Raw genomic sequence first — 21,761 nt, 5'->3', positions numbered from 1 at the left:
GAGCTAGCTTTTATTAATTTTTCAACATTCTAACCATGCTTCTATTGGTTTCTGTTGGCTCCTCCTTCTCACCCCAACCCAAACACCATGATTGAGACCTGATTTCCCCTGCTTTAGGGGGAAATTCACCCAACTAGAAGGTGAATTTGAAAGGTAGGGTCAAGCAGTGGTGTGCTGGACCTAACTCCTATCCATTTGCTGGAGCCAACTCTGTGCTTCTCTTTCCAACTTTATGTTTGTCCTCATGACCCTGATAGGTTGAACTAGGTCACAGTGGGAATCTTTACACCATGGTCATTGGCTTAATTATAGAAGACACGTTTAATTTGTAGTGTCTTCAGTTTGTAACAGTGGTGTTTTCCTACATGGAAGCAGCAGAAGGGATAGTTAGATAGACTACTAAAAACATCTTCACTGGGGTGAAATCTACATCCTGAAATCTCTACCTTGAAATATCAACTGAGCCTAACATCTCTTATTACCACCCTTCAGATGAAGTGACCTTTCTGCTGCACTGCTAATATGTATTAAAGGCCAGACATGGCTATTGCTTGGTTGACTCACTCAGAGCCGTTTTCTCCAAAGGATCCAGAAGGGAATGAATGCAATTGGGGCACATATTGGAGGGAGCAGTTGTACTTGTGAGGGAGTCAGAAGTGTGAGTTTCTGGGACACAGGGGCACAGTTGCAGATCATCCCATATATCACATGAGGGTGGTGGTTTCTTTCTGGGAAGCTCCCCTGGCTCCTCTTGGTCCAGCCTTACATGCATGGGCTGGAATCCTCAAGCACTTTGTCCAAACTCATCTGTGCCTCTTAGGTCACAACACTACAGGCCCCTCTGTGGTTCTTCTAACTCTGTCATGGTCTTGGTCTGCATTTTTTAGTCCATGCTGCCAGCCTGGAGAACAGTCTGCTCCTGGCATAAGGCTACACTTTCCTGGATGTTGTTAGGAGGTGCATACTTTTCCTATTGTTACTGTTACAAATGCCCACAAGCCTCATGGCTTAAAGGAACACAGATTTATTATCTTACTGTTCTAGAAGTCTGAGTCCAAAGTGGGTCTCACAGGGCTAAGACCAAGGTGTCAGCAAAGCTGTGTTCCTTATGGAGGCCAGTTTCCTTGCCTTTCCAAGCTTCTAGAGACTTCTAGAATGTCCACATTTCTCAATTTGCAGTTCTCAGCCAGCAGTACCTTCATTCTAAACTCTCCTTCATCACCATGTCTCCTTCTCTTTCCCTCTTACCCACCTCTTTCCCTCATGAGGACCCTTGTGATTCCCTTGGACCCATCCAGGTCATCAGGACAGTCTCCCCATCTCTAGACCTTCATCTTCATCACATCTGAAAAGTCCCTTCTACCATGTAAGACCCTATATTCACAGGTTCTTGGGGTCAGAATGTGGCCTTCTCTGGAGGAAAACCAGAACAATGGGAACTCATTTAGTTGCAAATAAAGGAAACCCATCAGACTGCCTTAGGCCTAAAATAAAAAGGGTGGGTCAGATAACTGGTGTCAATACTCCTACCAAGGCCAGTGCCAAGCTGGCAAGCTGAAGTCCTTGGATGTTGAGTTGTGGGCTGGTGCCAGCTGAGCTGGCACACCACTGCAGGAGACCCAAGCCAGAACCATTCTGCAGCGGACAGGAGGACCTCCACCCCACCCCTCTCTTCCCCAGAAAGCCAATTCTCAGGGTGTGTTCCCAGAGGTGTCCTTGGTTGGCTCTGCCATTTGGGAAGACCTCAGAGAAGAGAGCTGACTTTGGGGGAGAAGAAAGATGATCAGAAAAGGAAAAGTACTGATGACGTTTTTGCAATGCCTTGGATCCCCTTCTTTTTCCAGTTTCCAGTGAACTCTTCACTCTTATGTTTGACCTAGATCAGTGTGAGTGAGTTTCTTTCACTTACAACTAAAGGACTCCCCATTGTTCTAGTTTTTCTCCATTTGCCCATCCCCACATCCCTTCTCCAACCTTTTCTGCCCTGCTCTGGGCCCAGAAAGTCTCACCTCTTCTTTCCTGTTCAGCCAATGGCAGGGGGGGAGAGGCAGGGGTGTTATTTGCCATACTCCCTCCCTGCCTGACCAGGGTGAGGTCTTCTTGGGAGGCTGGTCCACCTTACAGCACCAGCTCTTGCCAAGCTCATCTCACTGTCTCCCATGCTGCCGCTTCAGATACATAGGTTTCAACAGCTTTCTGCAGTTGCCAGTCCCTGGGCAATTCACATACCTTGTTTTCCTGCTTACTCAAACCCCATTTTGTAAATAGTCCCTTCATTAAATTCTCATCAGGTGAGCTCTTCAGATGTGACTTCTTTCCTGCAGACACACCCTTGGCCAATAAGTCTTTCTGGTGCACGTGCCACGTGTGGTCACTGGAACCCATTGAGTCTAATTCCTAAATGTTCTGGAACTTTTCTGGTTCTCTCCATCCTCTTAGGCACTGCCTTGGCTCAGGCCCCAACAAGTCTGGCCTGGACGATTGCCACAGTGTCTATAGCCCCTATATAGGCAGCATTGACCTTGTCATTTGACCTCCACATTGTGGCCAGAATAATTTTCTGCAAGGCATTTGCTCTCATATTTCTCTGGTAGTTGAAAACCTTCAGTGGTTCCCAGTCTCTCCAGAGTCAAGTCCACACTTGTAAACAGAGTGAGAGGATGGTCAGGGTAGCATTCTAGGCTCTTGTTAGCCTCAGCTTTGGCCAAGTCCTACTCACACCCAGTCTCCTGGCCAAGCCAGTGCTCTTGGGTGCTTTGAAGTCAGCAGGAGCATCAGTCCACTGAGGCATTTTCATAGGCAACCCGGTTGCCCAGGGCCTGGAGCTCATATCTCCCTGCATCCTGGACCTTACCCTAGGGTCCTGGGTATGGGGTAGCAGCCTTGCAGGGCAGGGAATCTCCTCAGGGTTGCTGGTAGCAGCCCTCAACCCTGTCTCAGCTAAAGGCAGCTAGGCTGTGCAGAGAAGGTATGTTTAGTTCCTCCTCTTCATGGTTTTCTAAAAATAAATACGAAGAAATCATGGGATGGATAATGCAGCCTCTAGTAAATGTAGAAAAGTGCTCTGGGAATTGAGTATGCAGTAGATTCAACCCAAATCAAATGAACAAAAAAATCACTTTACTTGCCCTAATAGCAGTCCGTTAAATCAAAACTAAACAATACAAGACTCAACTCTGAAATTGTTTACTTTGTGTGAACACAGCCACCAAAATTTCTAGGGCGGAGTGCCCTCAAGTGGTGAGAGGCCCACAGGACAGATGGGAAGCTGCTAGAGGCAAAAGTACCTGATTCCACCTGCAACTGTTTATCCAGTTTATTTAAAGCAGGCTTCCTGCCCTAAGTTCTCAGGGCACCTGTACCAAATGCAAATTCACATCTAAAATTAATTCTCCTTTTCAGGCAAAAACACACAATTTCCTTCAAAACCTGGGGGAGAGCCACGTCAGGAGGAGACTTTGAGAATTCTGTCAGGTCCCTGGAGGCTTTGCCAAGGAAAAGACTTTGTCCCTTCTACTGTCTTCTCCCTGCGACTGCGAAGTCAAAGGGCCTCAGTTCCACCATTTATCAGGTAGGTGGCCCTAAGCAATCCTGCTTAACCTCTGCACCTCCCCACCTACTCCTAGAGGTCAATTTCTGTGGGCTTCACAGACCTTCAGCTAAGGGCCTGCATGTCAGACCCAACCCAGGCTCCCTGAGGATTTCATTTGAGCGTGGCTTGCATCATTTCATGACTCCTCACAACAGCCATGCAAGAAGGTCCTGTAATGTTCATTTTTCAGAGAAGAAAATGCAGGTACAAATCATGGATTCATTCATTAGAACCATGTTTTCAAGCCCCATGTTTTTACTTTAAATCATCTTTTTTTTTTTTTTTTTAAATCACTAAATTAGCAGTTCCACAAATTTAGTTCCTTTTATTAGCGATATTTCTGCTAGTACATAGAGATCAACCTCATTTATTTACTTGACTCAGATTATTTCTGAGTACAGTTGTACCACAGTTTATTTAACCCTTTTTGGATGACGGGCATTTGTTCCCAGGTTTTGGCTATTGTATCCTTTACGTGCTTCTTTTTTTTGGAATGGTAGATACTCATTTATTGGAAGGGTAGATATTCATTTATGTAAAAGTAACAACAACTGTTAATCATACTGTTAAAATAAAAAATATCTTTTCTGGGGGGTGGATCTTAGCACCATTAGGGTGGTAGCGACCTTTATGCGCTTCTTTATGCTTATGTATAAACAGCTCCCAAGGGAATCGCTGGGCGTCAGGGAATTCACATAGAAAGTATTAGTAGATACAGTCAAATTGTTCTCCAGGTTGGGTTACAATTCCACCAATGATGGGAGAACCATGCTCTTACATGATTACAGACACCTGATGTTATCAATGTTTAAAAATTTTATTGGTTTGATTTTTTTTTTTATTTTTTATTTTTTTATTTTTTTATTAACGGAAAGAAAGAAAAAAAGAAAAAAAATAAAAATAAAAAAAGAAATTAACACAACATTTAGAAATCATACTGTTCTGCATATGCACTCAGTAATTCTTAACATCATCACATAGATGCATGATCATCGTTTCTTAGTACATTTGCATCGGTTTAGAGGAACTAGCAACACAACAGAAAAAGATATAAAATGTTGATATAGAGAAAAGAAATAAAAGTAGTAATGATAGTAAAAAACAACAACAAAAAAACCCTATAGCTCAGATGCAGCTTCATTCAGTGTTTTAACATGATTACTTTACAATTAGGTATTATTGTGCTGTCCATTTTTGAGTTTTTGTATCTAGTCCTGTTGCACAGTCTGTATCCCTTCCGCTCCAATTACCCATTATCTTACCCTGTTTCTAACTCCTGCTGGACTCTGTTACCAATGACATATTTCAAGTTTATTCTCGAATGTCCGTTCACATCAGTGGGACCATACAGTATTTGTCCTTTAGTTTTTGGCTGGACTCACTCAGCATAATATTCTCTAGGTCCATCCATGTTATTACATGCCTCATAAGTTTATCTTGTCTTAAAGCTGCATAATATTCCATCGTACGTATATACCACAGTTTATTTAGCCATTCTTCTGTTGATGGACATTTTGGCTGTTTCCATCTCTTTGCAATTGTAAATAACGCTGCTATAAACATTGGTGTGCAAATGTCCGTTTGTGTCTTTGCCCTTAAGTCCTTTGAGTAGATACCTAGCAATGGTATTGCTGGGTCGTATGGCAATTCTATATTCAGCTTTTTGAGGAACCGCCAAACTGCCTTCCACAGTGGTTGCACCATTTGACATTCCCACCAACAGTGGATAAGTGTGCCTCTTTCTCCGCATCCTCTCCAGCACTTGTCATTTTCTGTTTTGTTGATAATGGCCATTCTGGTGGGTGTGAGATGATATCTCATTGTGGTTTTGATTTGCATTTCTCTAATGCCAGGGACATTGAGCATTTCTTCATGTGCCTCTTGGCCATCTGGTTTGATTTTTAAAGTGTGTTATCTCACATGCTTTTCCCCTATTACTATTTGGCACATTTTGTAATTTCCTATTAATTTTCTCATCCTTTTCCTTGACTTACTTGTTCTTACAGATTTAGGGGTGGTCTTTAAAGTTTTGCTATTAACCCTTTGTGTGGAAGCCACAAATGTATTTTTTTCCCACGCTACTGCTTGTTTAAACTATGTGTGTTTATCTTTTCCATATAAGACTTAAACACCTTGAAGTCATCAAATTTGTTCATCTTTTCCTTCATGGTTTTTGCATCTTGTTTAAGTCTTCTATACTTTAAGGTATCTACCTACTGTCAAATCTGTTTCTAATATACTATATTTGTTTGTTTAACTATTATTTTTTTGTGAATAGTCTATTGTAGTAGTCTAGTGTTTTATTCCCGTGTCTCCCAACCCTGAGTTTTTACAAAACACCAAAGTGCTTTTAAGTTTGTCCTAGTTCCCCACTCGTCATTCTTCTGCAAGACTCTGCTCCAGGTGGGAGAAGTAAATGTATGGGGAAAAGTGTAGTGGAAGAAAAGAACTTCATTCCGAAAGACTAGTGCAGGTAAAATGCAGGGGTAAGGGAAGAGTGCTTTCAGCTGAGCAATTTGGGAAGTCTTCTTCAAGGACTTAGCACTTAAATTATGAGGGGAGCGGGAGATTGTTTGGTTTGATTACAATGTATAGTATAGGAATGAATAGGAAGCTAGGTAAGGTGGAAACTAGGGTTGGGACTGGCTATGATAAACCAGGTATGACCACTAGCAGGCATTTGGCCAGTTTAGGCCATGGCTTCTTTTTTACAGTGCACAAGCTAAGAATAGTTTTTACAGTTTCAATGATTGGGTAGAAAACATAAAAACACAAGAAGGATAATCTCTTGTGGCATGTGAAAATTATGTGAAGCTCACATTTCAGTGCCCATAAATGAGGTTTTACTGTACACCTCCCTGTCTGTTTGTTTATGGGTCATCTGTGACTGCTGTAGCTACAATGGCAGAGTTGACTAGTTGTGACAAGGTCTGTTTGGCCCATAGAGCTGCAAATATTTACTTTCTGGCTTTCTACAAAAACTTCTCTGCTGATCCCTAGTTTAGGAGTTTGGCTCTTAGGTGCTAAGCAGTGGACAAGGAAGCCTTACAATGAGTACATCACCGAAGGAAGATGTCTCCTCTGGGGGGGGAGGAAGTTTGCAAGAAGAGACAGAGCAGCCGGGAGATGCTATCGGTGACCAGTGAAACAATCCAGGTAACAAATTACAGGGCTGCAACTCTGCAAGTGGGAAGAGAGGAGGTGGGAATGGGAAAGAACCATCCACTCACAAGACATCTTTGTGGAGAGCCTCTTGGGGCTGGGCACAGTTCTGGGCACTGAAAGGAGAAATGCAAGAACCAGGGGTCTCGGTGGGTATGGATTCTGATTACCACACAAAACGCAGCACCAAATGCTCCTGCTTCGCCCACCTTCTGCCTCTGCCCATATGGTTAAGGCTACCCCAACGGAGCTTCCTCTGCCCACTTCTGGCACCTCCCTGTGACCTATCCCGCCAGCCTCCCCCTGGAAGGAGGGTCAGCACCAGACATTTTTGCTCATGTACATGGTAGACAGAGCCCTAGGTGTCCCTCTGCTTTCCCCACCCCCATCCCTCCACCCACTACCCTCCCTTGTTGCTCTAGTTCCCTCCCCATGTGGCTCCTGGGAGGGAACTTTCTAGGGTTGCTCTCCAGGGCAGGGTCCTTGCAAGGAGAAAATGACCTCCTGTCCTGACCTGTCAGGATGGAGCGTGTCAGCTTTCGAGTTGTATAAAAATATAGGTGGTCAGTGCTCACTGATACGTAATAGCATGTCAATGAAAAGCCATTGAGGAGAAAAGATACTGTTTTTTAAAAACAAAGTTCACTTTACTAATTTTACACAATAAAAGAACATGGATAGCAGATGCATCTAAATTCTCTTGCTGATTCTCTTGAAGACAATGTCACCCAATGTCATGGTCTGAAAGCAGAAAAGAAATCATAACATATTCATTTGATATTGAATTGAAAAGAATTAATTAAGCCCAGGTATGCTAGCATATGAAACTGCTCAAAGATTCTTTGCTTTCAATAGGAAAAGAAGAAGGGTAAGCAGCTTTTTCTAAAACCCAATGCCAAGACTCTGTTTTCCCAGGTGGGGGCTGTTCTACATTTTGCTGATATCCTTAATACATCAATGGCTATTATGTCAAGACCTTCCAAACGGAACTAACCCAGTCTAATTTTTTGAACCTTCATTGAGCACCTACTATGCCTTAAATATGTGTTGAGCATCCAGGGCACATGTGCATGGAGACCCTAGGTCTGTGCAACCTGGAACTCAGCAGGTCCTGCATAATCTTCCAAAGTTTATTGAGTCATGTTCCCTCCTTTCCTGCCAGTCTCTCATAAATGTCTCCTGCCATGTGGTATGTCACTGGGGCAGAAAGGAAGCCCTTTAGCCTTGGCAGCAATGGAACAGGATGGAAAGATCCGGGTGACCTCAGACCAGTCCAGTTGTCCTTATAGCCTCTGGTCCTGCCTCCCTCACCCAGGGAGCAAAGACGAGCCTGAGGCGTAACTGGGAGGAGACCCCACTGTTCACCCCGGAATCAAGGGCAGGACAGAGGGACAGCCTCCAGGGATGACTGAACAGCAGGCTGTGCCAGACTGGCAGGCTGCCTGGAAAATCACCCGGAGCATGGTGTTCCTCGTAAATGCCAAACAGCAAAGGCATTTACTGAGCGCCTGGACCTGTGGGGCAGAGGGAGGCCTCTGGGTACGTTGGTTTGCAAAGGCAAAGGGAAAGGACACAGTGAATAGCTCCTATGATGACATAAAACAGGAAAACCACCGAGACAGTCCAGGTCTCGACATGCAGAGCCCTCCTGCAATGGGGCTGCATCCCTGGGAATGGTTGCCCTGCAAATCTCAGAGGCCATAGGAAGGCTCAGGGGGCACCTGCTGAACATGGATTTCCTGCCCTCCTGTCAGGGAGCGGGCATCGTGGTTCCATCCCAGCAAGCTGAGGAGTGGGGACCCTACTGGCAGCTCTGCATGACCCCACTTCCCTACCCACCAGGCACCGCTCCTCCTCCACTCCCTTCATGTGTAGAGGAAGATGGGGGAGTGGAGATGGGGGAGGTGCGACACTGTAGTGGTGGGTTGACCCTGACCAGGGAAGTGGTGGGGTGGCAGGTGAGCAGTCAGAAGGAACCGGGGAAAGGTGGGGGAGCACTAGCAAGGGCCACTGGCACAGGAGGTGCCTTTGGAGAATTAGGAAAGGATCCATCCTCAAATACTCCACTTCTATCTGTAAGAAGAGAATAGAATCCATGGGTTTTGCTAGAACAAGACATCTCAATGGCATCTGCTACAGAATTGTAATGACTGCAAATCTACGCTGCCTAAAATGTGGGTGGCTCTCTGGGGTCTGGCCCGGCACCTTGTGGGACAGACCACCACACAGGAACCATGGCTCTGCCTTCGTGGGTATTAGTTACCACAGTTTCCCCATGTATAAAACACAGGGAGAGGGGTAGTGCAATAGTGGCGCAGTGGCAGAATTCTCGCCTGCCATGCCGGAGACCCGGGTTCGATTCCCTGTGCCATGCAAAAAATAAATAAAAAACATAGATAGAGGAAATGTGTGAACTGCCTGATGCATTGCAGATCCTCAGGAAAGAACAGCAGATTTGAGGAGGTGGGAGGTGGAGTAGGGGTGGGGGGTGCTCCTCTTCCCCCTCCCCAGCATCACACCCACTCACACTGGTGACGGTGTCACCGTTGAACTCGGACACGGACTTGATGCCTTTGAAAGTTGTCACCAGCTTATTGTCACCTTCCAGTTGAACCACCGTCTGCAGGAACAGAGGAGATGGCTGGGAAGTAGCGTCTGGGGAGGGGCAGGGCCTTCACAAATTAGGTTGCACGAGCCCTATCCCCACCCCACAAGAGTCTCTGCTCACAACAGCCAGAGGCCCATCTTGTCTACCTTTTTCTTGCTCTTAAGAGAAGGGAAGTGCATTTAAAAATTAATGAATGTATCAGGGTTTCTTTTGTCAGACTTTTTATTTATGGCATGAGATCTAGAAATGTTCATTGGATGCCCCAGTGGTTCCAAATACAAACACTAAAATAAGATCAAGGGAAATTTCAATTCTCCAAGCTAATGGAGGAAAGTCATGGTAAAATTCAAAACTCTGGGCAGTTAAGAGAGCCTGTGTTTTGCTTCGGTATTTCTGATTTCCTCCAAACAGTTTACCTGAACCACTGTGGTCTCCTTTCCAAGTGTTACGTAAAACGTAAGTCCCCAGCAGGGGCAAAGAACACTGGCCAAGATTAAATATTTGTCCTCAGAAGAGCATTTGGGAAAGGACTGCAGCAAACACTGTCATGCCCTGTCTCTCCCTGGGTTTCCCTTTATGTAGGACCTCGAGAGAATCTCCCTGCACAAACATATGGCACATTTCCTGACCAGTATCTTTATACCCGGAGAGGCAGAAACAAAGAGACTCAGAACAGGTAGGTGCTGAGACTCTGGAGCAGCATTGTCTTGGGGTTGGTGTCTGTTGGGCTGGGGTGTGCGGTCTCTCCCAGCTCTGGGTCCAGCACATCGCACCCCAGCTGTCATGGCACACTTGATCCCAGCCTAGAAGAGACCATGCGTTTGGCCCACTCCCTGCAGTCTGCCGAGGGGGACTGTTCTCCTTTTACAGATGAGGTAACTGAGGCCAGAGCAATTAGTGGCAGCCCCTGTGAGGTCCTGTCGGAGCCCCAACCTGGGCCTGCATAGCCTGGTCTTCCTAACACCTCCTCCAAGAAGTCTCTCCCTCTCAGCAAAGCCCAGTTTACTTTAGACCTAAGAAAGATTTCAGGGTTTGGACAGGGGTTGTATTGCTGACCCCCACATGTTCCTGCTGGACCCTGCTTGGAGGACGGTGGGAATGGGGAGAGTGAGCTGGGAGGCCCTCACACAAAGACTGCCCGTCTCTGGACTTCTGGGCCCATGAGCCCCCTGGATAGCCAAGAGTGGCTTCAAAGCTTCTCTCCTGAGCATTTTCCTTGTCTCTCTGCCTTTGACCCTACAGGTAGGTCCAAAGCAGGATATATGTGGTGTTCATTGTGAGGTGAGCCATGAGGAAGGAAATCCAGGGGCCAGGTTCCAGAGAAAGTTCTAGAAAGCAGTGGGAGCCTTGAGGGGGCGCCCCCTACCTTGACCTTCTCCCCAGTCATGGTCTCCAACTCGCACTCCTCCCCCAGGGTGAACGTGTTCTGGATTACTTTGGAGCCGGTGGAAATGGTGAACTTGAAGTGCTTCCCATCCTGCACGATCTCCGACACCCCTTTGATGTCCTTCCCCTTCTGGATGAGGTCATCGGGCATTCCTGGTGGACAGATCTGAGATTTAGGTAGGGCTGTGGCCAGAGCTGCAAGGTAGTGGCCGGCTGGAGAGGCAGGGAGCTTGGAGGGTGAGGGCTCTTTTCTCTCCTAAAGGAAAAGTCATGTTGTCCAGGTCAGTTCACTGTCCTGCCCATTAATCTCCAAAAAGGTCATTCCTCTGGCCAAGAGAGCCTCTCCTCCAGGAGGCACCTAGTTCTCTCTGGTTCTTCTCCCTCACTTCTTCCTCCTTTAACGTCAGGGGCTTTTATTCTTTTACTCTAAAAGAAGCACTTCATCTCCCACACCCAGGGTGGCTACATAATGTATCTCCCAAAGCATGCCACTGCTCAAGAGCGAAAGGAGAAGCTAGTCATGATTACTCCAGGACAACACACATGGCCCCAGGACCCTGCCTGGCAGACTGGGATGGCCACCCATCCTCCCTCCTGGTGACTCCTGTCACCAGGCTCTGAGGGAAAGTGCACCAGGAATTCCTCAGTGGGTGGAGCTGAACACTTCTCAGAGCATGCCCATGCTGCAATGAGGATAGAGCCACACAAAACCCATGGGTGCTGACCCAGGGAATAGACGGCTCGCTCCACCCAGTCTAGAGGACACAGGGAGGGAAGCGGGGTATGGCCCCGGGGAGATCTGAGCACCTCAGCTGCCTTTTCCCTTCCCCTTTTCAGTGCGCTCCCTCAGGCTGCAGGCCCCTTCCCCTACTGCCTAGTGGACATCTGCTCACCTGTCCAGGTACACCTTCTCCCCCCACTTATCTTCCCTCCCTCCTTCCCGTAAGCACCATACCCTCCTGTTCTGGAGGTACGTGTGGGTAGAGCAGGGTCTCTGCTTCAGATCCCAACTCAAACACCTCCTACCTGAGTGAAACGGGTAAGGACTTCTTAAACTTACTAGGCCTCAGATGTGAGATGGGAACATAATAGTGCCAGTTCAATGAGTTTTGCTGAAGATTAAGTGAGATGTTGCATTCAAGTGCTCAAGGACACTGAGGGTGGTACCTTATTATACTTATTTCTTCTCTTTCTCTTTCCTGAAATTGTGACCTCATTAGAAATGTGGCTCATTGATATCTACCTCCCTGCTGCCTGATCAGGTTAGTGGTTTGCCTTCAGTCAATGTTCAGTAGAAGTATGAATGGATGAACAACTGAAGGAATGATGGATAGATGGATGGACAGCTGAGGTCATGGACTGTGGACAATGTAGCAGCAGCAGTGGAGCTTGACCACTGCTTAGGCCCTGGGTTTAGTGCTCTTCCTACCAGCCTGTGGGACACCTCGTCTGGGTAGGACACCTCATCTGGCAAGTAATAGCACAAGCCACAGGGGGCATGAAAGTCACTGAAATACACCCCGTGGTCTGCCATCCTCCATCCTCACCTCTATAGAGCATCCCTGGACAGCCACTGCCTGCAGGAAACAGCCCTCACTGTGGGACGCACAGCCTCAGGGTCCAGCCCAGCACTCACCAATTGCCTTCATGAAGGGCTCAAAGTTTTCCTGGCTCTGTAGTTGGTACCTGCCGGAGAAGTTCATGGTGATGGCAAGGCTCTTTCCACTCTGGCCCACAGCTCTGTGGGCAGGCTGCCCACCAGGGACTGTTTTATAGGGACTCCTTCCCTTTCAAATGTCGGCCACAGGTCAGCACACTCCTTTATGGCCAGGCTCAAACATTAACTCCTGAGAGCAATGGTCAACGATAAAAACCAGGATGGGCGCAGGAGCGGTTTGTTCTAACTCAGCAAACATTAGCGGGTGTCCATCCAGCACAAAGCCCCATGGCCTTTACCATGTGTGAATGTGTGTATGTGCGTGTGTGTGCATATAGACCCACAGAAGAGTACCAGATTCCCTTTCATCTCACAGCCTCACCTGATTTACACGTCACATAACCTCCTGACCTCTTCCTACCCTTATCACCATACAAACCTCATTTTTACAGTTGCCCTCAGCCCCTTTGGCTGTTTTATGTTCTGGGAATGCCTCTTGGCTAACCACAGGTTCTTTCACCATCCAAATGAGTCTCCTTTGTAAGAGTTAAAACAGGAAATACTAAAGGGCAGCTCTAAACCAGGTGTATACAATGGACTTGCATTTCCTTAGGAGACAGAGACAAGGTCTGGCAAAGAAAGGAGGCAGAACCTGATGACCTGCAGCACCTCTGCCTGGAGGAAAGGGTACAGGGATTGGGATCTTGGCTGGGTAGTGTCCTCTCTGCTGGATGTACAGTGGGCTGCAGGGACAGTAGAGCGGCTCCCAGAGACCTGGAGATGTGCTTAATTGACCTAAAGCACAGACAGGCAGCCCCTCCCTGCATCTCACACTATGTTTTGGCTTGGAAAATGTGATTGCTATTGCCAAAACATATAGCAGGGCTGCCACCCCTCCAGAACCTTAAAAACTCAGTTCCTACCTCCCTTTCCACTCTTGGGCCCTCAGGTTACAGCTCTGGTCACAGGGACAACCAAGCACAAAGCACACTGCGGCCTTCTGTGCATGCCTCTTTCCCCGTTTCCCCATCTGCTCAGCCGCCCGCTCTCGGCGCCGTGGGCTCCCTCCCTCGGGAAAAGGTAACCACTGTCACCTGTGGCCTAGAAGAGCATTTCACAAAGGCCTATATATATATTTTTAAACTTTTTTTTTATTGTATAGTATAACATATATACAAAGCAAAGAAATAAGAAGGCAATGGTTTTCAAAGCACTCTTCAACAAGTAGTTACAGGACAGATCCCAGAGTTTGTCATGGGCTACTGTATGCTCCTCTCATATTTTTCCTTATAGCTGCTCCAGAATATAAGAGGCTAGAGGGCTTAAATATATTTTTTAACATCACAGTCGACTTTTTTTCCTTCTTTTTTTATGAACAATAACATATATACAAAAAAGCTACAAATATCAAAGTACAGCACCACAATTATTTGTAGAATATATTTCAGAGTTTGACATGGGTTACAATTCAACAATTTTAGGTTTTTATTCTAGCTGCTCTAAAATACTGGAGACTATACGAGATATCAATTTAATGATTCAGCATTCAAATGTATTGGTTAAATTCTATCGTCACTGTATAACTTCACCATCACCTTTGATCTTTCCATCCCTCTTTAGGGGTGTTTAGGCTATGGATGTTCTAAATTTTTTATACCGGAAGGATCTGTCAGTAATATGGGGTAGGAAGATGGAACTATCTGATGTTGTGGAGAGACGTGGCTAGGTTTCAGGACTTATCTGGACCAGGGACCCATCTGGAGGTTGTAGGTTTCTGGAAAGTTACTCTAGTGCATGGAACCCTTGTGGAGTCTTATACATTGCCCTAGGTGTTCTCTTTAGGATTGGCTGGATTGGTCCTGGTAGTGGTTGGCAGGTTATGATAGGTAGCAAGGTCTACCTGAAGTTTGAGTAAGAGCAACCTCCAGAGTAGCCTCCCAATTCTATCTGAACTCTCTCTGCCACTGATACTTTATTAATTATACTTCTTTCCCCCCTTTTGGTCAGGATGGAATTGTTGATCTCATGGAACTGGGTCTGGATTCATCCCTGGGTGTCCTCTCCCACGTCGCCAGGGAGACTTTCACCCCTGGATGTCATGCCCCATGTAGGGGGGAGGACAGTGATTTCACTTGCGGAGTTGGGCTTAGAGAGCCTGAGGACAAAGGCCTGTATTCTAACCCCTCCTGAGCTGTGTTCTTCTTTCCTGGTGAAGCTTCCCTGGTCATTCCTGATACCCAACACACATTGGGCAAATAGAAGCCGTCAAAAGAGAGTGAGTACTTTGGATGGATTGTATGGTATGCAGATATATCTCAATAAAATGGCATTAAAAATGAAAAAAAAAAAAGGTAATGAGGCCATAGCATTAGGCTAAAATAGATATGGAAAATTTGGGTTAGCACATCACCCCCAAATCAGTGCACTGGTGAGGGGTGTGTGTGTCTGTGTGTGTGTGTGTGTGTGAGTGTGAGTGTGTGTGAGAGAGAGAGAATCTAGCTAACCAATACTGGTTTGACTGGGAGTCCAGCATGACAGGATGTGACTAGAGCTGGCAGAGCATGGTCCCCAGCTCCCAGCCCGCCACCATCTTCCCACTCCTGTCCGTTCTTTGTCCTTCCGCCCTCCAGTCAGCACCCGAGTGGGTGGTGGGAGGCTACAGATGGAGCCCTCTTGGCTTCCTGGACCACTCTCCCTGTCTGGGAGTCCTGTCTAATCCTACCTGGATTACAGTCACCAACATCACTCTGTCATCTGCGAGCCCGGCAGTGCCCCCTTCCCGGGTTGGTGCTGGCGGGGAAGCAGTTCCTGCTGGGGGACATCGATGCCCCAGGAAGACAAGCCGAAGGGGCATGGATGAAGGCCCTTTCTGTGGCAGCTCTCCTTTATCTCCAACGTCCAAATCACACCCTCCCAAAACTCTGGAATTTAGATCTATTGATTGAGCAAAGCCCCTTGGAAGTCTTCTCATCCACCTGTGTGCCCAATGCCAGAAGCCCTTTTCCAACATCCTGACAGGTGGCATTAGAATACCTCCTATGACAGAGAGATCACTATCTTCTGAGCTGTGTGGGCAGAGAGCACTAGCTGAGGGCATGTGATCGTGCATATTCTGGAACGGATAAGCCTTTCCCTCCAGTGCAGAAGTGTGCTGCCCCTCCAGCATCTGACAGTGCTTCCCAGGCCATGTGTATGGGTTGTCCCTGGGCAAAGCAGAACAGGCTTCGTATGCTAAAAACTTAACACCATTTACAGCTGCTGCTACAAATGCCCTAGACAGAAATGGGCAGCGTGGTTCAAAGGACAGTCATACCCACTGTCCCACCTTCCTCTTAGTTATGCTTCTTTCAATATGTCTGTGTGTGTGTGTGTGTGTGTGTGTGTGTGTGTGTGTGTGTGAAGGAGAGAGAGAGGGTGATGGTGAGGGAGAGGGAGAGGGAGAGGGAGGAGAGGGAGAAGTAGCTGTTTGGGTCAGATTTGAGAGAGGGAAAGTCCCAAGACTTGTGTGTTAGCGAGAGCCTAGCTCACCAAGGGAAGGGATGGCTGTTGCTTCCTCCTCTCACTCCCTAGACTGAGAGGAGAAGAAAGAGAGAGGTGTGCAGCAGGAAGCAGGGAGAGGGGAAATGGAGAGGGTGTGCAGTAACAGGTCACCAGGGCACCCCAGTGGCTGCGTGGAAGGGAGGAGCAAGGAAGGCCGAGTTGAATTGAAGCTGCTCATCTGCTGCAAAGTGAGTCCCCACTCATCTTTCTCAAACTCTCTCCCCCTCTGCCTCAAAAGCTTCAGTAAACTGGATCAAATATGTACAAGTGGAAAGTGACGAAGGGCCAGTTTTATCTGTGACCTGAGACAATGGAGTCATGGCAGCATACCAAGAAGTAGTGCTAGGAAGTCTGCTAGGTGCATTTCCCTCAAGGGTCCCCGAAATCTTCAGGAGTGCTTTGGAGGAATTCAAGTGAATTTTATCTGGAAGCCAGATTATCACATGGTCCCAGAGGGCATCTGGGCATCTAGGCTAGTAGTTGGCTTCCATCTGTCTAGCGGCCGGGCAGTGGTTGGGTCCATCCCTGAGACACCCACCCACCTCACCCACCAGCTCCATAGGAACCTTGTCTAGCTCTCTCCAGGGAGTGTGTCAGTGAAAACTCACCTGGATGCGAAGCTAAGGAGCTCTGCAGTCTAAAATCAAGAAAATAATCACTCAGGAAAGTGCAGTGGCAAGGTCACTAGCTCCCTACCGCCCTCTCGCCCTGGCCCCCAGGTCTTCCCACCCCCAGGTGGGAGGGTCTGCCGCAGGGCCTGGTGCACCCTGCTCGCCCCTGCACCCAGCTGCTGGCCTACTCAGAAAAGAGCACTGGGGATGGGATGCAACTGGCTGAGCATAGCTGAGGATGACCTGATCGCTCACCCCAGCAGACAGACGGATGACAGACACGATGTGAGACTGCCCTCTCTCCCTGAAATCCTACATATGGCAATTCTGAGGCAACCTCTAATGACCGTCTTTGGGTCAGAATTTTTTTTGTTGTCAGGGCCATGTTAATGCTTGTTTGTACTTTTCCACAAAGTTGGGAGAGGGTAATGACATCTCTCGCCCATGAGCTGAGCAAACACAGGAAGAGATAAGTTCAACTGCAAAGACAAAGTTCAATTGACTTTCCATGGGTGCGGCCTCTGATTTTGATCAATCCAAAGGCTCCAGCCCCTCTCTATGTCCCAAAAGATATCTCCTCTCCACATGCTTCCTCCTCAGATGAGGGGCATGGAGATAAGGTGAGGGAGAGGGGTGCCAGGATAGGACTGGCATTGTTTTATGCCCAGGGACCTCTGCACTTGTGCCCGATCTGAGGATCCTGGCAGTGCCAGCTTGCCCATTTTCTGTATGTTTGGGGTGAAGGAGGTATTCCACTGAGACTGTACTTCTGATAGAGGCTGGGCTGCAGAGGGGAGGGGCTTGGGTTCAGCTCTTTTTTATACCTAATGTGTGATCCTAGACAAGTCACTCAGCCTTGCTGAGTCTTCACTTCCTTACCCATTTAACAGCCGTGTAATCTCCACCTGGCGTAAGAGCTGTACAGGCTGACAGATCCTTCAAAGATATGACACCATGCTCCCATCAGAGGGGGACGAAGCACTTTGCATTTGCTTCTTCCAGGTGTCCCAGAGTTACCGCTGGTCCTGTACCAGTTTTTAGTTTACCTCCTGGCTTGGGGACAGGCTTCCTTCCAATTTCCCTGGACCAGCGGGTAGCATTTCTCCAGCTCCCTGTTTACTGGTGGTTCAGCTGTCCTACCAGGTATCTCGCTTCCTACTTTGTGTCTTCTGCAGGCCTGAGGATTCATCTCCTGCTTCAAGAAGTCTTGAAACCCAAGCTCCTGGCCCTCTGGGTCTATTTCTAGGTCCGGCTTCCACCTGCAGGTGCCAAGGCCTCTGCTCACTGCTCGCAGGCTCTGAATTCCAGGTGCCTTTGGGTTTCTGGCTCCTGGGTTTTCTTCCTCCTACCTCAGCTACATATTTTAAAAACTGTTCATTTCTACTTCCACATCTAGCTATGTTAGCAGAAGAGTCAGCATCAGTTCAGTCTGCCATGCCTCCAGTACTGGAAGTCTTATGTTTTCACTATATGCCATTTTAAATTGTTTTGGTAAGATTTCAGGATGGGCAGACTTCAATAGATACTTGTTAAAACTTTCCCAAGCCTTGTTTGACATAGGCCTATTCTGTCTCCACCCCCACCACCACCACCCTGTGACAACTGTACAGTACCTACAACGGGTCCTGCCTTCAGGGACTTGAAATCTGGAGAAATTTTCCAGACCTGCTGTAAGACCCCATGGTGGGGCAAAAGTGCTAATTGGCTAAACAAAAACTGCAGGTGCTGATTTGCATTGTAAAAGGAATCACACCGCATAGGTTATACAGAAAAGAATATTCAAGGAACAATGCATCACTTTACACAATAATATTTTAGAAATATACTTGTTTAAAGGGAGACCTTACTATGCTTTCCTTTAGTACCCCCACAGAGTCCCCCTATAACACAGTGAAGACTTATAATACAGAATCTCATACAGGGAAGAAGTTGTGGGTTACATGGCCCGCTGTGGAGATTATTTGTAGGTTGATGTAATCAAGAAAAAAACCACACAATTTATCCGTAAGGTTGGTTCATATGGCTTCCAATTTGGCTGTAAAAGTGGCCCTTTGGCCCTGTGACCCTTGTCCCTGAGGGTAGAAAGCTAGTGTCAGGCTGACATTTCAAAGAGAATTCTCTTCCAGGCAATCCTGGACCAACCCGTACCCATCCTCCCACTCTTGCCCTTTGCCCTTCTCTCTGCTTTAGAGCCTGAGTGATCAATCAGCCGTCCTGAGCCAAGGTGGTCACGCCACTCCACCATCCCTCTCCAAAGTAACCTTCTTAGGTGTTCTAGTTTGCTAGCTGCCGGAATGCAATATACCAGAAATGGAATGGCTTTTAAAAGGGAGAATTTAATGAGTTGCAAGTTTACAGTTCTAAGGCCGAGAAAATGTCCCAATTACAACAAGTCTATAGAAATGTCCAGTCACAGGCATCCAGGGAAAGATACCTTGGTTCAAGAAGGCTGATGAAGTTCAGGGTTTCTCTCTCAAGTGAGAAAGGCACATGGCGAATGCAGTCAGGGCTTCTCTCTCGGCTGGAAGGGCACGCGGCAGACACGGCATCATCTGCTAGCTTACTCTCCTGGCTTCTGGTTTCATGAAGCTCCCCGGGAGGCATTTCCCTTCTTCATCTCCAAAGGTCGCTGGCTGGTGGACTCTCTGCTTCGTGGTGCTGCAGCATTCTCTGCTCTCTCCGAATCTCTCTCTCCAAAATGTTTCCTCTTTTATAGGACTTCAGAAACTAATCAAGACCCACTCAGATGGGTGGAGACATGTCATCCCCTAATCCAGTTTAACAACCGTTCTTAACTAAATCTCATCAACCAGGGAGATGATCCCATCACAGTCCCAAATACACAGCATTGAATAGAGACTATTCTACCTTTAAGAAATGGGATTTATATTAAAACATGACTTTTCTTAGGGGGCATACTTCCTTTCAAACCAGCACATTAGGCCTCCACCTTCTCTGCACTCCTAGACTAACACCCCCCAAAGAAATTTATACTTCAATCCATTAATTTCTGGTGATAAAATAACATCCATTAATTCAACACTAAGTGCCTTTTCTGTACTCTCTCACTTAATTCTCAAACTAGTACTGTAAGATAGACATTATCATCCCATTTTTCAGATGTGAAACTAAGGCACAGATAGGAAATTGCTAAATAGAAATGTGAACCCAGTTCGTTGGACTCCAAAGCTTGTGTTGTTACCTTTTATTACTTCTGCATTATAGTTCTAAAGGAATAGTTTGGTTACACTCGTGAAAATTCTCCTAAAACAGAGCTGAGCTTTTTGCTTTTCATGGAGCATGTTCCAAGAAAATATTGATGGGACAAAGTCCAGGGGCTATTGACCTCTTGGGCCATTTGTTTCTGGGTTACTTTTGGTTTAGAAAGCCCTGTTAAACTAGACCAAATAACCTGACGTCATGGTGCATCAAGAAGAGTCCTCAGAGCCAGGGTCCATGGTGCTTGCAATACCAGATTTCCTGGCATATCCCATCTGATCACACTGTGCAAAATTGTGCTCTTGTGGCCATGTGCATGACTATGTTCCCTCCTGGATTGCCATTCTCAACCCCAGATCCCACCGAAGACACAAGGCATCAGATGATTCACCTACTGCTTGATTGTGCAACCAATAAGCATCCTCTGCCCTACTATGTGACATTCATGCTGGAGCTACTTTTTAACTTATAGAAGATTCACTGTCTAGTAAGATGCATGAAGGTGATTAAAGCTACCTGGAGATTTGAGCAAAACCTCAAAAATGTACAGAATGTTGGAATTATCAAGAAGGAAGTTTCTTGTCAGAGAAGGAGTCAAGCACTTTCATGAAGAGACAATGGAGCATGCAAAGGAATGAAAAATGTGTTGCTGCAGGGAAGGGCCTGTGGTTCAGTGCAGAAGACAAGAAAGGAGGAGGAGCTGGAACTCAGAGCTGGAGGGTGTCTACAACCAGATGGCAGAGGGGGTGGAGGATCATATATGCCAGACTAGGTTACCAGAATGTACTATATATCGCCAAAGGTGATGATTTTAGACAGTGTATGGGTGAACATTATTAATCTTAATAATTATGCATTTAGTGTAATATGTATTAGAAACATATCATACCAACTTATGATTTCATGGATATTATTGCTTTGGAGAAAGTCAAGTTTTTTGTTTATTTTTAAAGGAATAACTCAGAGAAAAAAATATATAACCAATAGTATAATAGGATATCAGCCAGAGTCCAGTAAGGAAAATAGAAATTACCCTAGGCACTTCAAGTGAAGGAATTAACACAGGAGATTGGATACTTTGCAGGCTTGAAAGTATTATGTACCCCAGAAAAGCCATGTTTTAATTCTGACCTCATCTTGTGGAAACAGTGATTTCTTTTAATCCTGATTCAATACTGTAGTGTTAAGATTTTGATTAGATTGTCTCCCCAGATATGTGGCACTCCCAATTGTGGGTGTGACCTTTTGATTAGGTGTTGATGTGACTCCACCCATTGCAGGTGGGTCTTGATTAAGTTACTGGAATCCTTTAAAATAGGAAATATTTTGGAGAGAATCATAAATGACAGAGTTGACAGAAACTTCAGAGCATAGTTGACACTTGCAGAACAGACACAGATGTTTGGAGATGCTTGGAACCCAGCAGATGTTGCTGTTAGGCAAGCCAGACCTGAAGAGGGCCAAGGGACACTAAGAGATGAAAGCCATCCCCAGAGAAGCAAAGTGCTGAAAGCACAGAGCCCAAGAGCATGGGACCCACAAATATCAGCCATGTGACTTCCTAGTTAACATAGGTTCCAGACCCACTGGCCTTTCTTGAGTGAAGGTAACCTCTTGTTGATGTCTTAATTTTTATAGGCTTAGAATTGTAAACTAGTAACTTATTAAATTTCTCTTTTCAAAAGCTGTTCCAGTTCTGGTATATTGCATTCCAGCAGCTTGCAAACTAGAAAGATTTTGGTACCAGGAGTGGGGCTCTGCAGCAGTTTGTAAATACCTAACATGTTGGGGTGGCTTTTTAAATGGATAAGGGGAAGATTCTGGAGGAGTTGTGATATACTTGACAGAGAAGGCCTAGAATGCTTTGAAAAGACTGTTGGTAGAAATGTGTACTGTAAGGATACTTCTAATAAGGCTTTAGACAGAAGTGATTAAGGTGTCATTGAAAACAGGAAGGAAGGCATTCTTTGTAGATGGAAGGCAGAA

At 46.5% G+C, this 21,761-nt stretch overlaps 3 protein-coding genes across 3 annotated transcripts in view; 1 reads left to right on the top strand and 2 right to left on the bottom strand.

The window, feature by feature from the left end:
• THNSL2 (threonine synthase like 2) overlaps window positions 1–21,761 on the top strand; it is a 101,182-nt gene that overhangs the window by 9,028 nt on the left and 70,393 nt on the right. Inside the window, exon 2 of the mRNA XM_077134875.1 lies at window positions 3,403–3,571. The gene's annotated coding sequence lies outside the window, so the exon portion shown is untranslated. The remainder of the gene's footprint in view (window positions 1–3,402; window positions 3,572–21,761) is intronic.
• Window positions 3,324–21,761, bottom strand: part of LOC143661327 (uncharacterized) — a 128,461-nt gene continuing 110,023 nt past the window's right edge. Inside the window, exon 3 of the transcript XR_013164512.1 lies at window positions 3,324–3,334. The gene's annotated coding sequence lies outside the window, so the exon portion shown is untranslated. The remainder of the gene's footprint in view (window positions 3,335–21,761) is intronic.
• On the bottom strand, window positions 7,378–12,529 carry FABP1 (fatty acid binding protein 1). The gene is made up of 4 exons (XM_077134878.1): window positions 12,385–12,529; window positions 10,729–10,901; window positions 9,282–9,374; window positions 7,378–7,495 (listed from the first exon to the last, which is right to left on the bottom strand). Exons 1-4 carry the CDS (start codon window positions 12,449–12,451, stop codon window positions 7,445–7,447), a joined length of 384 nt encoding a protein of 127 aa, XP_076990993.1. The 5' UTR covers window positions 12,452–12,529; the 3' UTR covers window positions 7,378–7,444.

Source organism: Tamandua tetradactyla, chromosome 17 (assembly GCF_023851605.1).
Source record: "Tamandua tetradactyla isolate mTamTet1 chromosome 17, mTamTet1.pri, whole genome shotgun sequence".
Lineage (NCBI taxonomy): Eukaryota > Metazoa > Chordata > Mammalia > Pilosa > Myrmecophagidae > Tamandua > Tamandua tetradactyla.
The sequence above is the reverse complement of the archived record's forward strand: the minus strand, read 5'-3'. Positions and strand labels throughout refer to the sequence as shown.